Source organism: Myzus persicae, unplaced genomic scaffold (genome assembly GCF_001856785.1).
Source record: "Myzus persicae strain clone G006 unplaced genomic scaffold, MPER_G0061.0, whole genome shotgun sequence".
NCBI lineage: Eukaryota > Metazoa > Arthropoda > Insecta > Hemiptera > Aphididae > Myzus > Myzus persicae.
This window is the reverse complement of record NW_019103739.1, coordinates 69131-84321: the sequence shown is the minus strand read 5'-3', so window position 1 is coordinate 84321 and position 15191 is coordinate 69131. Positions and strand designations below refer to the sequence as shown.

The window sequence follows — 15191 nt, the reverse complement described above, 5'->3', positions numbered from 1 at the left end:
TCTATAATCTGTATCACTAACCATGTCTTGTTGTCACTCGTGTATAATGTATTTGGTCCATTTTTACAATATTGTAGTTTACCGGGTTGTATTCGTATTGTGAGTTTGTGACTTGTGGTTGTGGGTACGTTTTACTTTCACTACATATATTCTATATATTTATTAGTTCACGTCTTCTTGAGCTACCCATTTATAACAATTTAAAATAAATCTGTACGAGTTGTCTTCATTATTATTTTTACTATTTAACTTAATTTTTCAACAATGGCCGAAATCGTAGATGACATAATAAAAACCTTAAACGGGACAAATGGTACGGACACAGAGTCTGTTCTCAAAAAAGTACCGGCCACCACTGAAGGTATGCTGATTGCATACACCAGTTTAGTGGTCATGGCTTTAGTGCCTATATTTTTTGGCTCCTTCCGATCAGTAGAACTACACATTAAAAATAAAGTTAGTATTTAAACTAACATATTTATAATTACCTAGCCATTAGGCTAAAATCTTGTTTCCTATTTCAGATGAAAAAAGAAATACCAGAGTCCATGACAGAAAAAGATGCCATGATGTTTCCAGTGATTGCTAGTGGAGCTCTCTTTACGCTCTACATCATTTTTAGGGTATCAAATATTATATAGTCTTACAGATAATAATCATACCAATTTGTTTATGCATTTTTTATATTCAAAAAATATAATATCTATCTTGTTTATTTGAAATATAGGTTTTTTCTAAGGAACACATAAATCTATTAGTGACTTTATATTTTTATGTTCTTGGAGTGGCAGCCTTAAGTAATGTTCTAGGGTAAAGATCTATTATTTACAAGAATAAATGATAATTACCTACCTATTCAAATTATTGCTACAATATATTTATTTTTTTTTACTTAGTTCTAAATTTAGCGCCATGTTACCAAAAAGTATTCCTAAGACAAAATACCAATTGCAGTTTACAGAAGGCACTGGTGAAAAAAAACATGATTGGATAAATGTAAAATGTACATTACATGATGTATTATGTTTTATATCATGTGCAATCGTAGGAACATTTTATATATATAGCAAGGTATTATTTTATTTTTGGTTGTTTCCTAGTATTAATATAACTAATTATATAAATATTTTTTTAATTTTAGCATTGGATTACAAACAATATATTTGGATTGGCCTTTGCTATAAATGGAATAGAATTGTTGCACCTCAACACTATTAAAATTGGATGTATCCTCTTATGTGGTCTATTTGTCTATGATATATTTTGGGTGTTTGGTACCAACGTTATGGTTACTGTGGCCAAATCATTTGATGCTCCTATCAAACGTTAGTTCATCATCTTTTACATGAAAAATTCTAATATTTGTACACATACATAATGATACACTTAATTTCAATCTAATTTATTTATACTTCATTACAGTTGTATTCCCTCAGGATTTATTAGAAAATGGTATTTTAGCTGCTAAGAACTTTGCTATGTTGGGCTTAGGTGATATTGTTATTCCCGGAATATTTATTGCATTCATGTTAAGATTTGATCATAGGTATATACTTTTATTTTATTTATATTGATGAATTAAAGAGAGTACATTTTAATATATTTTTTGATTTTATAGCTTAAAACGTAAGACAAATACATATTTCAATGCAACATTTTTAGCCTATTTTTTGGGCCTACTTACCACTGTATTTGTCATGCATGTATTTAAAGCAGCTCAGCCAGCTTTATTATACTTGGTACCTGCATGTTTAATTACTCCCATGTTGGTAGCTTTAGTATGTGGAGATTTAAAAACTTTATTCAGGTAATATTAACATTAATAGTATGCATATAAGTAATTATTTATGTTACTTTATGTTTATTTTATTATTTTGTATTTTAAAACTGAAAACTTATTTTTATTTGATAAAATATGCGTAAAGAATATATTTTTATAAAAAAAATGTATTAAAATTATGGATTTATAAATATTTTACAGCTATGAAGATCATAAAATGGAACCAGAAAAGACTTCCAAAAAATTGAAATAATTGAAGTACCTATCAATTTTACTATTTTTTGCCTTATATTAAATCAAATTATTTTCCCGACGGTATTATTGTTTTTTTATGACATTTATTGAATTATCATAATGTATTAATGTATACATTTGAGGACCCGTTATCCATTAAATTTGCTGTTGAGAGATTAATAACTTCAATACATGACACATTCAAAATAAATTGTATTAAATCATTGTTCATTAAAAATTGTAATTCCCTGACAACAGTACATTAAATATATTATAAAGTAATTGTCAGGGCGATGAAAAATAAACTAAAATGTACTTATTAAGTTTATTATTTAAAATAAAATAATTTGCCAATGTAATATATTATTGATACACTACAATTATTGTTTATGTTATATTCTATCATTATTCATTGTATTTAACTTTTCCTAATTATAGTTTTATAAATGTCTTTGTGTGTGATATACTTTCTAATTCTGATCATCAACATAATCTTTTAATGTGCAATTGGAATTCAGATACTTTGCATAGATATTTACAAACTATACTTTATTAGATCAATTCTGATAAACTCATGTTTTTTTTCTTTTGTAAGTACATTTAAAAAAAATTTGTGTGTGTCTTTCAGTTATAAATTAATTTGATCTCGATTTCGTTTTTAAAAATGTGTTTATATTTTCTTGGTATGTTATTACTGACTACAATTTATGATATTTTCTTCTATTAATGAAATCATTTTTTGTAAAGTCAAATACATCTACCAGTGTATGGATTTGTACAATAGATAATATATTATATACATTCTACCAATAGATGTTAACTGTAATTGTTTGAAACTTTGAACTCAGTGTCTAATTTATGTTAAGTTAAATCTGTATAATGATAATGTTAAATAAGATTGTATTTGTTTTTTTAATTTACTTGTTGAATGTATTTTGTTCTTATGATTTATTATTTAAAATAAATTATTATTTTAACTCATTTGGTTTTAAACATTTATTTTTACTTTCCACGTCATATTTTCATCAGATACGTTAAAGTTCTATGGTATTTATGTGTCAATACATAAATTCAAGTATCTATAATATATAGTTTTTCAATTTTTATAATTTAATCAAAATTAATATAAGTGTAATGATATTTTAGGTAAAATATTTTTGTCCCATGACAATATGGCACATGCAGTGAAAATTGTGAGGAATGCAAAAAGTATAAAATGGTTCAATGGTTTCTTCAGAAACCTATGTAGGTAAAGTCCTGTTTTTTTATATTGTAATGTAAAAGAATATTATATTTTACCTAAGTAATAAACATAGGTATGAATGTATGATATATTAATGTATTATTATTTATTATAAAAGTACAGTGGAATTATGGAACTAATAATATTCATATTTGATATAGATATTTAGTATTTATTTACCTAATAATAACAAAATGATTATTAAAATTCAAGAACATAAGAAATAATTATTATTAAAGAAAAAGATTGGGTATCTAATATCTATTATAGTTTTTACTGTAGGGCGATAAAATCGTTAAATTCAGTGTATTACACATTTCAAAATAATATGTATTTATTTTTAGACATGGGTATTCTTTCTATTGATCCATTTAATCAATTCTAGTATTCTGTGTTTTTTCCAGTGCCTTGATCTTTATAATTACATATTTTATGGCTTTAAATTTGTATGTTAGACACAAATACACAATAAAAATACTGAATTATAGATGAAATATGTAAATTATTATTAAAAAAAAAATTATATTCGAGGCGGTCAGCTGATTACCGTTTGTCAACGTGTTAAGACAACCACGTACAATCACCACAATTAAAGATAGTACTATCTGTGGAGTAAGCTGGTTGCGGACGTTGTCTTACATTCTCGTTCAACAACTGATCCGAATAAATCTGATAGCTAAATTCTGCCAATTCTGGGCATGAGACCTAGACAAATAACAGTAGTTACTTGTTGTTATAGTTGTTACTTTCATTTTCGCACAGCGAAAACAACTATATTTTAATAATAATAATATTATAACAATAATATCGCGTTGATTGCGTAGTACGTGTTTTTTATTAATTCATTTTTCATAGTGCGTGTCTAAGATATTGTTTTTCAATTACGACGGGTCGATCGTCTAGAAGAACAGTTTATTTGTTCAGATGACTTGAGACGCTCGAACGGTGCTGACAATGTTTGTACTTAAAATAATAGTCATCACTTCGGCCATACTCAACATTGGTTCGCCGGCAGTACACTGTGGGTCCGACCCAGTATTTGAGTTTCAGTGTCTAACCCCTGAGTGTGACAGTGCAATAGTGAATGGTAAGTGGTGTGGAGTTGCTGTTTGGAATTTGAAATGGTATAACATTATATTATGAGATTTAAACTAGTGTACATACCTATGCATTATACTTGTACAAGATTAAATTGGAAATCATTATAGTAATTGCATGGGTTTCAATGTTTTAATTAGTATATTTTGGGTCATTCGGTTGCATATGTTATTCACCAAAAATATTAACATTTATATTAATTAATTGTATTCTAACCATAATTCTGATTCACACTCATAACATTTTATCTGCTTTGGATTTAGATAAAATCTCAGTGGGCCGACGTCTTATTAGTCCAAAACATAATGTCACCATTCTTGGTCAAAATGACAACATGCTTTTGGTCAAAAGCCTGAAGGTGAACTAATTATTTATATTTTATTAGTAACACACAATTTTCAAAAAATAAATCAGTTAAATTAACTTGTTTCATTTTTAATATTAATTCATTTTAATTTATAATGCTTATTTTATTTTTTTAGGGTAAAAAATCTAGAATCTATAGACGAGATATTAAAATATTACATTTAGCTAAACATGAACATTGGAAGTTTAGAGTAAATGTTTTTAAAAATAATTTAGAAATATGCGAATCAAATAATCAAAATAATGAAGATATAGACAGTGATTCCAGTATCTCTCATATTAGTACAGATACTGATGAAACAATTTTCAAGATTAGTGATGAAATTGATACTTCAGAAGTTCTTCAAGATGTAAACAATAAAGATACTGAACAATTTGATGATAAATTAAATAATGAAACAGATTCATTTTCTTCAGATTATGATAATGATATAGACGAAAGTATAGAAATTGAAAGTGAAGATGAATCAGATCTTGATGATAATTTAGTTCAAAATCCACCAAAAATTAATAATGATGTTCCTATAAATTCAGTTAATGAAATATTATCTACAAACAGTGAACAGATTTTAAATACTGATTCTGTTGATTCTGAAAAAAATTTTAAAGCTAAAACTATAAACCAACAAAATACACATCCATCAACTAGTGATCAACAATTAGAAAACCATTTTTCGTCAGAATGTTCTTTAGATTCTTGTGTAAAAGGAGTCAAAGAAAACATTGTAACTGAAAATTCAAGAAGTAGTATTTCTCCAGTGAGTACAGACGATTCTCTTCAACAAATAATTGATAACGTTCAAATAACACAGCAATCACCAAATTTAGATAAGACAGATAATTCAATAAATGAATCAACTAATAATTTGTCACCAAAAAACATTAATTCAGAAGTTAACTTAGAAGATAGTAATAATAATGATACTAAAGAATTTACTTTAGATAGTTCATATCAACAAGAAATTGAACAAGTACAAATTACTCATGAATCATCACATTTAGATGAGGCAGATAATTTAATACAAAAATCAATTTATGTGGCACCACAAATCACTAATATAGATATTAATTTACAAGATATTAATAATAGCACTGAAGTGCCTAATATTAACAGTTCTCATCAGCAAATAAATGAACCCATACAAACTACTCAACAATTACCAAGTGAAGAGAAAAAAATAGATGTCTCAGCACAAAAACCAGTTAGCAGTAATACAAAGCTACAAGACTCCAATATAGTAGTTGATTTAAAAGAAAATAATAATGGTACTAAAGAGTTGAATATGAATAGTTCTTATCAACCAAAAAGTGAAGAAGTACAAACTGCTCAAGAATTACCAAGTGTAGAGCCAGAAACAAATATTTTGATACAGGAATCAGTTAATGTTGTAGGGTCACAAAACTCCAATACAGTTGTAGTTAATAATGATAGTACAGAACAATTAAATAAAACGCAGCCGGAAAACATAAATAGTGATTCTTTACCAGCTATCACTGAAGCCGACAACCAACAGATTGACACCAATTATAAACAATCACCTTTATTAGACAAAGAAAAAGAAAAGGTAGAAATAAATTATGAAAGTGAAATTTCAAATGATGATTCTATGGCTATTGGAGACAATTTAAAAGATGAAATTATATATCAGCCAGTAGTTAGTGAAACTAAAGATGATATACCTATAGTATCAAATGATCCCAAAGAACATAAATCTCAAAACACTCACAAGGATAATTTACCTAATGTCGAATCTAATATATCAAATAATGATTCAGCTGATACTAATACAACAAAATCTTCTCCCCCGCAAGAATTAATTAATGAGACCAAAATTGTTCCATCTAATGATTACCATACAACAGTTGTTAATGAACTGGATGTAACAGAAGTATTAAATAAAAATTCAGTTGATCAGTGTACATCAGCTGGATGTTTGCAATCAATTGACAGTACCCCAAATCATGATGATGAAATTATTCAACATCAATATAATACTGAAAACAAGGAATTGCCCTATGCAAATGTCCATAAAACTATGGAATATAATGATAATGAGCAGCTGAAAGAATTTGTACCTAAAAGTTTTGTGGCATCTTTTGGTCACCCGGAAACTTGCAGTGGAGTTAACTGTCTTAATTTTAAAAGAAATGTAGAAAAAATAATTAAATCTCCGCAGCCTTTAAATCCAGTTCCCAAACATCTACACCCTAATGACATTTCACACTCAGCTAATATTGATTATGAAAAAGGAAAGGAAAATATAATTAATGAAATAACGGAACACTCTGAAGTAGAATTGAGTCCTTTAGATAAATTTCAAAATTGGTTATCTTCTCCTACGATGATTACAATTGATTTTATTTGGAATATTTTTGGCGATAATTCTAGTGAATACAATGGTAAGCTATAGATCAAAGTTATATTTTTATTTTAATAAAAGTTACGTTACAGTTGTCTTAGTTTAATTTTTTTATTTTTATGATACATCAATATTTAAGATAATATTTGAATTTATTCTAATACCTAACATTAGTATTAAAGAAACATAGTAATTGTTTTATAACATAACTTAATATACTCAGTTATTCGATAAAGATTTTGGTATACAGTGTGATCCATTTAAGAGGAGGTTACACTTATTATCTCAAAAATTATTAACTTTTTGATTTTTTTTTTTTTTTTAACAGATTTATGCTTTTCTAAAACTGTATAATTTTTCAATTTTTTTCACCTTTATATCTATTGGTGAAACACTATCAACTTTTGATTTTCTAATGGGGACATATTAAAAAAGTTCATAATTTGATAAAACTATTATGTTTTTTTTTTGTTATTTGGCTTGCGAGATACAGTTCCTCAAAGTTTTGTGGTCTAAGGAGATGTTATAACTGGTGGTGCTACAAATATCCAGTTATCCAAATAACCAGTTTTCTATTAACCATTTGTCGTAATTCAGTATGTCTAATGAGTCGATAGGCCAATAAATTATGTGGGTTCAAAGTACAATAGTTATCACTTATTAATTGTTACCTTAGGTTGAAGAGTATCAAATTCGTCACTTACAGCTCCTGGTCTTAAACAAATGAATAAATAGTTTAATCAACATCCTCCTTAAACCACCAAAGTTTGAGGAGCTTCATTTTGTGAACGAAATAACGAAAAATAAAAATTTTAATGCTAATATTTGTAAATAAAATGGTTTTATGAATTTATGACCTTTTCTCACATGTCCCCATTTGAAAATAAAAAGTTGATAGTGATTTCACCAATAAATAAAAGCGTGAAAAAATTTAAATGCTATACAGTTTTAGAAAAGCATAAATCTTGGTCTTAGAAAAAAAAGTTCGTTCTTTTCTAGATAATTAGTGTGCCCTTTAAATGGATCATCCTGAATATCATTATATAAGAGCTTTAATGACTACAGGATTCAATTACCTAGCCCATTTTGTTTAATATTTAGTCTTAACAAAATTTATTTTAAAACAATTTTAAAAAAACATTATAAATTTCAATTTTTTTTATCTTCATATGTAAAATTTTCCTTCTTTTATGTGTACCTATGAGGCTTTTATAAGATTTCTTCGATTTAAAGCAACTCATGTTATTGACATATGTGGCAACGACACTAGTTATAGACTAGTTTTTCTCATAGGTTACTAATATTTTTTATCACAGAGAGCATTGCAAAGCAAAAAACAAAATATTGAATAATAACTAATAACTTTTGTTTTTGTAAATACAGTGAAAACTCTTTATAACGAAACTCTTTACAACGAAAAACTCTATTTAACGTAAACATTACATAATAATGGTTGGTTTGCTATATAACCCATTAGACAATTCATTCTCTATAATGTATTAGTCACTCTCAATAACGAAACAATATTTTATGTTTCATAATACATTTTACGTGTTATCGTATCTATTACATATATAAACTATAAAAATAATCGGCAATAATGCCGAGATTTCCAAGAACGATTACATTCTTTCATTATTTGTAAAAATAATGATGTGTTTGATATATAATATTACATAGGTACATACCTTTATACATAAATAATTAAAATTTTGTTTTTTTTTAAACCCTCTCTATTACGAAAACTCTCTATAACGAAAGAAATCTCTTGGTCCCTTCAGATTCGTTATAAAGAGTTTTGACTGTATGTATAATGTAATAATGTAATATTGTAATAATTATTATCATTCACGACAAAACTGATCTCAGTAAAGTTATACAATAATATAATATAATAATCAGTGCTTAAATTAAGAAAATATTAGAAGTGAGAATGCAAAAGTGAAAAAAAATGTGCGTACCTGAATATTTAAATGTTAATTGATTAGGATATAATAAAACAGGGTGCTCATAATTTTGAAATAAAAGAGCGACTCTGTCTTCCCTCAATTCAAGCACGGGTAATAATTATTAATTTCTTTCACATTTAGGGCTGCTATTTAAGTGTGTGTAAGAAAAAGTAAGTTAGGTAATACATTTTTTAAATTGTCAAATATCAAATAATTTAATAAATATTATAATAGTATTTCAGGCAGAGAGAACTTATATTTTAATATTTTAATTTAAATTTAATTATTGGCAAATATGAAGAATACAGATTGTGTTTCATTATTTATTATGCCTAGTATTTGTACCAAATATGGGCCTGGTAATGGGCTGCCAAATACTAATTTGCCAGGGGCGGTCCAAAATCCCAATCTATCCCTGCAACCACCTATTTATAGAAATTCAATTCAGAGTTATGAGCAATGTATTTCTTTATCCATAGTATTATAATTTTGTGTTACCTAATTCGTGCATTCACAAATTTTCATGGTGTTCACTAACAACTTAAGTGCTGAATCATTACCTAAATTCATTATTCATGTATTATATGCTGTAAGAATATCTCATGTTTTAATATATTTTTAATTTAGGATATATTTAATTTAATTTTAATTATAAGTTTATTCTATTACAGATGTATACCCTGATGCTGTTGAAAACGAAGTGAGTTGAAAATAAATACAAATGCTTGTTTTATATTATTATTGTTTTAAGTTCAAATCTAATAATTGATTGTCGAAAAATATTTTTCCAGAAAATGTTGGAACATAAGAAGATTATCAAGCATTCAGAATTGTATTTTATTGTTGTGGCGGTAGTCACACTACTATTTTCACTAATTTATTACAAATATCAAGTAAATATATTTAAATTTTAAACACACCTAATATATGTAAACATTTCCACTGAGATTTACTAATTTAAAATAATTTGGTAGATAATAAAATTTGTATTATACTATTACTCCACCACTTAGTAAATTTTAGTAAAACACCATCTATTAAATATTTAAGTGTGTTTTAAAATTAAAATGATGCACAGGCAATAACGCAATTAGTATTGAATATTGATTCATAATGAACTAAATAGTTATTACCTACCGCTGTTGTTAAAATTAATATTAATCATTGTATGTACCTTTTTAGTTTATATTTGATTGTCAGCTTTAATAATGTTAATTTTTTAGAATGGAACATACGAAAGTCATTTGTTAACATTGCTAGCAGCTAAAGATCAGAATTTGTTAATAATTGAAAAAGAATTACTATTATTAAAAGAATTGAACTCTGGAAATACACAATCAGTAGGTTTTTATTAATAAGGTTTCATTTATTTAAGTGTTTGTTGATGTACTTTAATTAATAATTTTGTTTTCAGAGAACAGAAAGAAATTCTGAAATTGAATCTTTGAGTGATCATTTGACTAAATCAGAGGTGGTTATTTTAATTAATATTTATTAGTAAAATATTTAACGCAATTAACAATTTTATATTTAGGATATTATATCATCTCAAGCTATACGAATTGAAAATCTCGAACAAGAAATTGTAGAATTAACTGAAAATGGTATGGAAATGCATACACTATTATCTTCAGCATTAGAATCTAGTACAAAAAATAAAGAACAATTAAATACTTTGAAAGCAAAATTAGTTGATTCAGAAAATTTGATAGCAGCTCTTACAAAAAAAGTAAAATCAAGATTTATTAATTCCAATAAGTATAAATACTTTGTACTATATTTTTTTTTCGTATTTAGAATTTTGAAAAATCTAAAGAGTTAGAAAAGATAATTGACACTGGAAAAGCTCTTTCAATTACTGTAGAAGAGTTAACTAATAAGAGTACTAGTTTGGCTGAAGACAAAGCTAAACTATCTTTACAATTAGAAGAAGTGAGTCTAATGAGATTATTAAAAATAACTTAAAGTTAATTGATTATTATTTAGTTAAAACTTACAATACAAGCAGAAAAGCTTGTTTTAATATTCTTTTGAATACTTGTATTATTTGAATTTCATATTCTGTCTTAAAATTTAATTTAATTTATCTTACTAATTACATAGTTTATAATATCATTGAGTATATATTGTAAAAGAATCAATGTTTCATATTTTATGCTACTTTAAATATTAGTTCGGTGACATTTGACGCTGACAACAAAGCACGCTACCAGTCTATTCACTGATTATATTATTCTATTTTTTCAATAGGTGAAATTAAATGATATGATATTATTACTCATGTTTTATTATTTGACATGATAACGATATTATAATAATTAACTTTACTATTATGTCGTACATGCTAGATTATTGGTAGTTATTGTAATGATTAATTTGTCACTGGCAATTGTGTACAATAATTATTAACAAATAGGATACTACTACACTGTTTTTTCCAGGCGCCATCTGTTAGCCGCCTCCCCGAGAGTGTATCTGTGTAAGACGTATTTTATAATACATTGTTTCTCTATACACAATGATATAGTTATTATGGTTGAAACTTAGAGCCAGTGTTATTGATAACAAAATAGGCTTTGGAATATCCTTTTTTAGATTAAAACCAGACCAAACTTGGGTAATTTGAAGCTTCTATGATTTTGTCAACTATCAAAAAAATACTTCCTTTAATATACTACTGATCTGAAAGAAATAGTATAAAGTTGAGCAATGTTTATTCATTTTATTTACTGATTTGATATTCCAACTATTGTTTTACCATTTTTAATCTATGTATAAGTATAGCTTTAGAGTGCCAAAATAAAATATTGTGTTGTTCAACAGTTATAAATACACCTCCGTTTGAACACTTCTTAGAAGTATTAAGTTTATAAACTTTTAATTGTTGGTACTTATATAGTTATATGTTATAGGTTATTACTAAAAATATGGCGAAAGAATCAAAACTACGATCTGAATTAAATAGTTTACAATTTGAATTGGACAAGCAGACTTATGATTTAATGACTGCAGAAAATGAAGCTTTATTGTCTAAAGAAGCTTTACAAGAAATTGTGTCACAGAAATTAAATCCAGCAGATAGCAAACAATTTTTATCTTCAATTAAATTATCTGCTGAACTCAAATCAGCAAAACAAATATCTGAAGGATACAAACACAAATTGAACGAGGCTTTGAAATCAAATCAACAGTTCTTAGGTTAGATATACTAAATACTTTGATGATAATTACTAGTTATAATGTAACAAGCAGAAAAATAATAATCATAATTGATCATTACAGATCATATAGAGGTTTTGAAAAGTGATATAGTAGATTTAGAAAATAACTGTTCAAAATTAGAAACAAAGAATGAAGAATCTGTAAACAAATTGAATATTCTAACAAAGTTTTTTAAAGAACAAGAACAGGAGTACCTTAAGTATGTATATGTAATAAACATTTATTTTTTTAATTTGCATATTTATTTGATTTTAATTTTGAAAGTATTTTAAGAGTTATTAATAGTATGCAATATTTGTTACAGACAAATTAATGAGAAAGCAGTGTTATGTGATGATAAAGAAGGGGAATCTAGTGACCTTAATGAACGTATTAAATCTCTAAACCAAGAAATTTTCAATTATAAGTGAGTACTATACTCAGTTCAGAATAAGAACTCACCGCGCTCGCGAATAGGTAGTGCAAGGCACGTAATATCACGGCAATGGTCTATGAAGTGAGGCAAATGCTCAAACTAGTACCAGATTCTGTCTGCTGCCTTTAATGTAGCTACGCTGAGATTTTATTGCTAAATCTGGTCATAACTACTAAATCGGTGTCAATTTTCTTAACTATACCCAATTAAGTGTAATAATTGTTGAAGTCTTTATAGAAAAAATATTTATTGGTAAAAGAATAACTCTCATCAGAGATACTGACAGTACTTCAGTAGTCAGGTACTCTGAAAAAATATTTACATTTTTTTATTCAATATTCTTAAATATGCATGATATGTTTATCGACATTTGTTAATTTGTATTATATTATAATGCCCTTCTTATATTTATTTTTACTAAACATATATTGACATAATTGTGTATCATTGAATTCAAATTTGTCTTACACAGCATATAAATAACTATTGTACAGTAGAACGGTACCCACATGCCTACCTTTTTAAATTTTAAATTCAATTATTTAACATTTCAAATGGTTTAATTTTTAAGATCAGAAATTCAATCATTAAAGAAAGAAATAACTGATCAAGAAACTAGTTTCAAAATTCAAATATCAGCGGCAGATAAAAAAGCCAGTGATTATTGGGTAAGCTTCTTAAATTTAATTTAATCATATTGAGAGTACAAATTATTATTGTTTTTTTCAAAGATATCATTCAGACAAGCTGAGAGGAAACTTAAAGAAATGGAACTCGAAACTGCACAACTAAGAAATAAATTAACCATGGTTGATAAAAAACTGGAAAATGGTGCAAGTCAGTTAAATTTATAACAAGATTTATTAAAACAAAAGTTCATTCTTCTTAATTTCTTTATTTTGCAGAAAGCATAGATTCGTCCAAAGATTTTGAAGATGAACTGTTAGACATACCATTGCCAACTGTGTCTCCTGATTTCACATTACTTACATTACTTGATTTTGAGCCACCTCCTCCAATTTTAACTAACCAACGGTTACCTCCACTTGGCGCTTTGGGTCAAGCTCCTAGTCCACCAGCTCCTTTATCTAGGAGGCACAATCGATCACTTTCACCTGGTTCTCCGCCACCTTTACAAAGGTCTTCCGCATTTCGACCGTTGGCTCAAAGATATAACTATATGAATCGAGAAAGTAAGAAATAATATCAACATAATATACAAACATCTAATTAATATATTTTTTTATATTCCAGATTCATTGGGTCATTCAGTTGAATCACTTGACAAATAATTATATTTTGCACACATTGTTACTATTATGATATGCAAATTTCTGAAGTTATTTTCAGAATTATAGTTTTTGTTAAGATTAAACGTTTAATTAATTATTATTGGTGTATATCATTTAATTCAAATATTTTTTATTTTTACAAATTATTATTTTTTGGTTTTATGCTTATACATTTCTAACAATTGTTATATATTTTTTCCCTTGTAAAGTTGTAAGTAATTTCACTGTGATTTAATGCATTTTTAAACTATCCGTATAACTACAACTCTTGTGTGTAAAAAGAAAATTTATTTGAACCATATTATTAAAAAATAAATGGTTAAAAGCTGGATCCCTATTAATGATTTCTGTACATTAAACCAGCTGATCATAATTTAACCACCATACAAAATTATATGCCAGTGTTGTATCAATGTAATCAATTCTGTGTGTTGATTTTTACAGTAATTCTCATTTGTAAACACATCTCTGAGTGCTTCACTAATTTTCAACTTTGACTGACGAAAAAAGAAATATATTTTTGTAGTGTAAGGACTAATATTAATGTTGTTTCTAAATGTATTAAATACTCTATTGCTACTGAAATATATTTTGTAAAATATTAATAGGGATTTGGAATACCTAGCAATACCTTTTAAAATATTTTTTAAATTATAAGTATGTTATTAGAACTATGGGATTAAACCCTATTTGCCATTCCAACTCAATGTAAAAAAAAACTTTTATTTATTAATTATATTTGTTTAACATATTTTATAGTTATTTTAAGATTTACTTGTTAATTAAAAACCATTATGCTACCTATGCTAACATCAGGCAAATTTTCTGGGACACGATTTTATTTCCATTATTATTATTATTATTATTATGTACCACTGTTGTTAATGGTTATTACTTATTTCTATTAAAAATTACTTTATGTCAAAATCACTAGAATTTAATTTTGTAACCAATGTTTGTAAATTTAAAGTACAATGGTAAATGGTAATGTAAAAATAGAATTTAAATATTTTATTCAATATAATTAATACAAAATGTCTATCCATATTCCCTAGCACTGACTGTTTAGCACATTAATTCACTCGGTTTTTCATTTAAAAATGTGAATAAGTAATGTTATGTGTAAGCAATTGATACATTAACTCTTGATAGTCATCACTTAAATGTACTAACTTTTAAAAGTTTGAGTTTTAATTCTAAATGTAATTGACAAAAACCTTAAAACATGATTA

The 15191-nt window shown here is 26.4% G+C and overlaps 2 protein-coding genes across 2 annotated transcripts; both read left to right on the top strand.

Annotated features, from left to right (window-relative positions):
• LOC111035175 (minor histocompatibility antigen H13) lies at positions 1 to 2826 on the top strand. The gene is made up of 8 exons (XM_022316698.1): positions 1 to 456; positions 525 to 623; positions 728 to 810; positions 897 to 1071; positions 1142 to 1325; positions 1423 to 1546; positions 1619 to 1807; positions 1982 to 2826. The coding sequence occupies exons 1-8, from the start codon at positions 265 to 267 to the stop codon at positions 2031 to 2033; spliced, it is 1098 nt and encodes a 365-aa protein (XP_022172390.1). The 5' UTR covers positions 1 to 264; the 3' UTR covers positions 2034 to 2826.
• Positions 2827 to 3863: 1037 nt separating this feature from the next.
• On the top strand, positions 3864 to 14708 carry LOC111035182 (putative leucine-rich repeat-containing protein DDB_G0290503). The gene is made up of 16 exons (XM_022316704.1): positions 3864 to 4344; positions 4619 to 4713; positions 4838 to 7121; positions 9702 to 9730; positions 9822 to 9923; positions 10254 to 10370; positions 10445 to 10501; positions 10565 to 10759; positions 10828 to 10962; positions 11943 to 12228; positions 12313 to 12451; positions 12557 to 12658; positions 13239 to 13335; positions 13399 to 13504; positions 13573 to 13860; positions 13922 to 14708. The coding sequence occupies exons 1-16, from the start codon at positions 4212 to 4214 to the stop codon at positions 13957 to 13959; spliced, it is 4203 nt and encodes a 1400-aa protein (XP_022172396.1). The 5' UTR covers positions 3864 to 4211; the 3' UTR covers positions 13960 to 14708.
• The last annotated feature ends 483 nt before the right edge of the window (positions 14709 to 15191 follow it).

Coding starts and splice junctions, on each gene's coding strand:
- LOC111035175 (XM_022316698.1), top strand. CDS start 265: ATGGCCGAAATCGTAGATGACATAATAAAAACCTTAAACGGGACAAAT. Junction 624..727: donor CGCTCTACATCATTTTTAGG/GTATCAAATATT, acceptor TTTGAAATATAG/GTTTTTTCTAAGGAACACAT. Junction 811..896: donor GCCTTAAGTAATGTTCTAGG/GTAAAGATCTAT, acceptor TTTTTTACTTAG/TTCTAAATTTAGCGCCATGT.
- LOC111035182 (XM_022316704.1), top strand. CDS start 4,212: ATGTTTGTACTTAAAATAATAGTCATCACTTCGGCCATACTCAACATT. Junction 12,452..12,556: donor CAAGAACAGGAGTACCTTAA/GTATGTATATGT, acceptor TATTTGTTACAG/ACAAATTAATGAGAAAGCAG. Junction 13,336..13,398: donor AAAAAGCCAGTGATTATTGG/GTAAGCTTCTTA, acceptor TTTTTTTCAAAG/ATATCATTCAGACAAGCTGA.